Below are 4,549 nucleotides of genomic sequence, written 5' to 3'. Positions count from 1 at the left end.
TATTTGGTCAAAGGTATACACCATTGCCAACTAGAAACCCCCAGTTGTAACACTACATGAAGAGTTTTCTTTTTCATGTTGTCTTGAAAGGGTTACTGCTGTTATTCAATTCCTGAAACTGAAGTGACAGCAGCACATCCTGATCCATCTCTTTTTACACAATCCCTTCCCGTTTAAATGAAATCTTAGTCATGTGCGTCTTCGTAAAGCTGTACCTCTAGCGAGTGGGCACTCTATGTGTGCTCTTTCTGTACAAAGTTACTGTGTGAACACCGGAAAATCACCCCCTTTCTGAATTAAGTAAAATGTGACATGTTCAATAGAACATTTAGTTAAATATCTGTGTATGGTGAAATATCTCTTGGTAACTTTCATAAATGGTCATGACGAGATATATGTTACAACTAGTTAAATATTGTGTATTCACATTCTCCTACATTTTCATTTATTGATTTTAAATATCTTTACATCCAATAGGAAACCAACCTTCAATGCACAAATGATCGTGAATAATGCCTGTGATCGTGCAAATCTGAAAAAAAGTGGTTAGAAAAAATTAGCTTCAATATTCAGGAAAAGATCTGCATAGTCAGAGACTGAGGAACGTGAACAGAAACTGATAGCTCCTGGAAGCGGCAGTCCAGAGCAATTCAGTGGATGTAAAAGTATGAGCTGTGCACCTCCACGCAACAGGACTAAGAATTGACCTCTAGAAAATTAAGGCAACAACACTGACAAACCACTTCCTGTATAAACAGGCCTCCACCACCAGCTTTGATCATGTGTTCGGTATGAGGTTGATGCAGCATTGATCTGCTTCCTGTAATAATGGCAGACCACTATTCAGCACGCTAGGTGTATTGTAAACTCTTTCTGGTCAAACCACAGGTGCAAGAGAAAAGCACAAGGCAGTGGAGCCAGACAACTAAAGGGTAAAGGAAAGAGAGGGTCTCTGATCTACAAGAGACTGTCCCAATTTGCTTCGACCAGAAGGAAGACTAATCTTTGCTCATAAACATGCAAAACCATTCTGCAATCTAAAGACATAACCACCTACAAAGAAGCTTTACTTGCCACAATTATTATATATGTAGTTGGTGAGTCATATATTTCATTGTGAAATCTGAAATCAACCTTGAAAAATACGACACACACATACAGGGAATGTGAGAATAACACAAGTGCTTTATCAATCATGTTAGCGCCTCAGGAAATGCAGTCATGGGATGCAGACAAATATAAACCCGACCCAGAGACACTAACCAAGAAAGAAAAATCATACACAAGCAGCAAGAGCTTTAGTTTGTCATCACTACTAAAGAGCCATCAGCAAACACTCACAGGAGAAGCAACGTGCAATTGCAATAAATGTGTGAAGAACTTTAGTCAGTTAGCACTCCTTAAAGATAAACAGCAAACACACACTGGGGAAAAACCATACCATTGCAATGAATGTGTGAAGAGCTTCTGTCGGTTATCACACCTACAAAGACATCAGCGAACACACACAGGAGAAAAACCATACCATTGCACTGAATGTGTGAAGAGCTTCAGTCATTTATCACAACTCCAAATACATCAGCGAACACACACTGGGGAAAAACCATACCATTGCAGTGAATGTGTGAAGAGCTTCAGTCGGTTATCACAACTCCAAATACATAAGCGAACACACACTGGGGAAAAACCGTACCATTGCACTGAATGTGTGAAAAGCTTCAGTCAGTTATCACAACTCCTAAGACATCAGGGAACACATACTGGGGAAAAACCATACCATTGCACTGAATGTGTGAAGAGCTTCAGTCACTTATCACAACTCCAAATACATCAGCGAACACACACTAGGGAAAAACCATACCATTGCAGTGAATGTGTGAAGAGCTTCGGTCACTTATCACAACTCCAAATACATCAGCGAACACACACTGGGGAAAAACCATACCATTGCAGTGAATGTGGGAAGAGCTTCAGTCGGTTATCACAACTCCAAATACATCAGCGAACACACACTGGGGGAAAACCGTACCATTGCACTGAATGTGTGAAGAGCTTCAGTCACTTATCACAACTCCAAATACATCAGCGAACACACACTGGGGAAAAACCATACCATTGCACTGAATGTGTGAAGAGCTTCGGTCAGTTAACACATCTACAAGGACATCAGCGAACTCATACTGGGGAAAAACCATACTATTGCAATGATTGTGGAAGTAGTTTTAGTCATTCCTCAAATCTCAGGAGTCATCAGCGAACACACACAGGGGAAAAGCCATTACAGTGCAGTGATTGTGTGAAGAGTTTCAGTCACTTATCACAACTCCAAACACATCAGCGAACACACACTGGCGAAAAACCATACCATTGCAATAAATGTTTGAAGAGATTCAGTGTGTTATCAAATCTTCGAAAACATCAGCAAATACACACACGGGAGAAAAAACATAGCATTGCAGTGAAAGTGTGAAGAGCTTCAGTCGGTTATTGGACCTACAAAAACATAAACAAACACAGACTGGGGAAAAAGCATACTATTGCAATGATTGTGGAAGTAGTTTTAGTGATTCCTCAAATCTCAAAAGTAATCCATGAACAAACCAAAGGGAAACGCCATTACGGTACAGTGAATGTATGAAGAGCATTAGTCTGTTATCAATTCTGCAGAGACATCAGTGAACACACACAGGGGAAAAACCATCTGATTGCAATGAAATTATGATACAGCAAGAACAACCATGAGACTTTGAAATGTACACAATGATGACTAGATTTTACATATTAATACGAAATGTATGTTTTTAGATTTGTAATAAAACAACAAATGTATTCGAATTGATGGTATTAGACTGCTGATTGTATAGATAATCGTAAATGTGATTTATTCCCTAAACTATAAAGATAATGTGTGATGTCAGCAAGGAGCCTATTTTTATTTGGCAATAGATGGATCAAATCTCAATAGCATGACTGCTTTCAGCAGGGAGTCTGGCGCAGGTGGAATCATTGGGGACGATTCTTGCCAGTATGCCTTGTCTCAGAGTGAGAATTGTTTTTTTTGCCTCTGATGGTACTACCTCTCCTTCTGTGTTAATGAAGAGAGAAGTGCTACCTGTAATACTGAGATCTGGGCTTCACTCCTGTGTTGGAAACATAATTCAGTCGTTTCTACCCAATTCATTCCTGATTTGTTTAGGAAACCTAAAAATATGTATCCTGGCACTACTCATGTTAATAATCCATAAAAATACCACAGAATGTTGAGTACTTGAAAGCAGTGTGCCACACAAGGGATTTAAACATGAATTTGTCACATATACAATGTACTTTTTTTTGTTTAAGGTTCTTATATTGCGCTGCTTTATCTTATACTGTCTGATGGGTTTTCTTCGGGAGCTTTTTCTCCTTCAGAAGTTCTCAATCGACTGACCCAGAGGGATTTCCTATGAAAGGCTAACAATCTGTCCAACTATAAACAGGGCTGGTGGGAGGATCGGTGGTTTGGCTGCTTTGTTGCATTTTTTATAGAGAGCCCTGTTCGCCACACCCTGAATCCAGCCCGTCTTTCTTTAGTCATTTTTCTATTTTGGGTTACATATGAAGACTGTCCCTTACCTTTATAGTTTGACAAGTGGTCCATGGTCTGCCAGAGGAGCAGGCGTAACATTTTCCACTACCCTTTTGGACAACCGTCCACCATATTTAGCAATCTCTACCAACCTGGCCATCCCTGTGTCTTCAGAGGAGACACAGGAGCTCTTCTAAAAGCACCTAAAGTGTGCTGAGTGGTCACCATGTTTCACACGGGTGCCCATCAGACTTTTTTGTTTTACTCCTAAAGTGAGAGTTTGTTTTTGCTTTTCGTAAAACCAATATATAATGTACTTGTGTAACAACTGTACTCCCAGATCTAGCAGACTACCAACCGTAGCTGACCCAGTCGTCACGTAACCACACTCTTCTCAGGGCACTATTTATAAAATGTCTAGGAGACTCACCTGAGAAGGTGAAAAGAAGCTATTTACAAGCCTATACAATTAAACATACCACTAACATCTAATGGATTCCATATCTTATCCTATAATTACCTCAGCTTATATTCTTTAACGTCACCCGACGATTTCTTTAACGTCACCCGACGATGTCTTTAACGTCACCCGACGATTTCTTTAACGTCACCCGACCATCTCTTTAACGTCACCCGACCATCTCTTTAACGTCACCCGACGATGTCTTTAACGTCACCCGACGGTTTCTTTAACGTCACACGACGATGTCTTTAACGTCACCCGACGATTTCTTTAACGTCACCCGACCATCTCTTTAACGTCACCCGACCATCTCTTTAACGTCACCCGACGATGGCTTTAACGTCACCCGACGGTTTCTTTAACGTCACCCAACGATGTTTTTAACGTCACCCGACGATCTACACTAATGGGGGTTCATCTTTATAAGTTATTTCCCAAACGAAGTCCACACTCTCCCCCCCATCTCAGTTACCTGTTCAGAAGGGTATATCCCATCCTTCTGTATGTCAGCACCTGGT

At 40.6% G+C, this 4,549-nt stretch overlaps 1 protein-coding gene across 1 annotated transcript; it reads left to right on the top strand.

Moving 5' to 3' along the window:
- The first annotated feature begins 1,195 nt into the window (after positions 1-1,195).
- On the top strand, positions 1,196-2,667 carry LOC144768101 (uncharacterized). Its single transcript, XM_078651496.1, has one exon. It carries the CDS (start codon positions 1,196-1,198, stop codon positions 2,468-2,470), a length of 1,275 nt encoding a protein of 424 aa, XP_078507622.1. The 3' UTR covers positions 2,471-2,667.
- The last annotated feature ends 1,882 nt before the right edge of the window (positions 2,668-4,549 follow it).

This window comes from Lissotriton helveticus, chromosome 1_1 (assembly GCF_964261635.1).
Source record: "Lissotriton helveticus chromosome 1_1, aLisHel1.1, whole genome shotgun sequence".
NCBI lineage: Eukaryota > Metazoa > Chordata > Amphibia > Caudata > Salamandridae > Lissotriton > Lissotriton helveticus.
The sequence above is the reverse complement of the archived record's forward strand: the minus strand, read 5'-3'. Positions and strand labels throughout refer to the sequence as shown.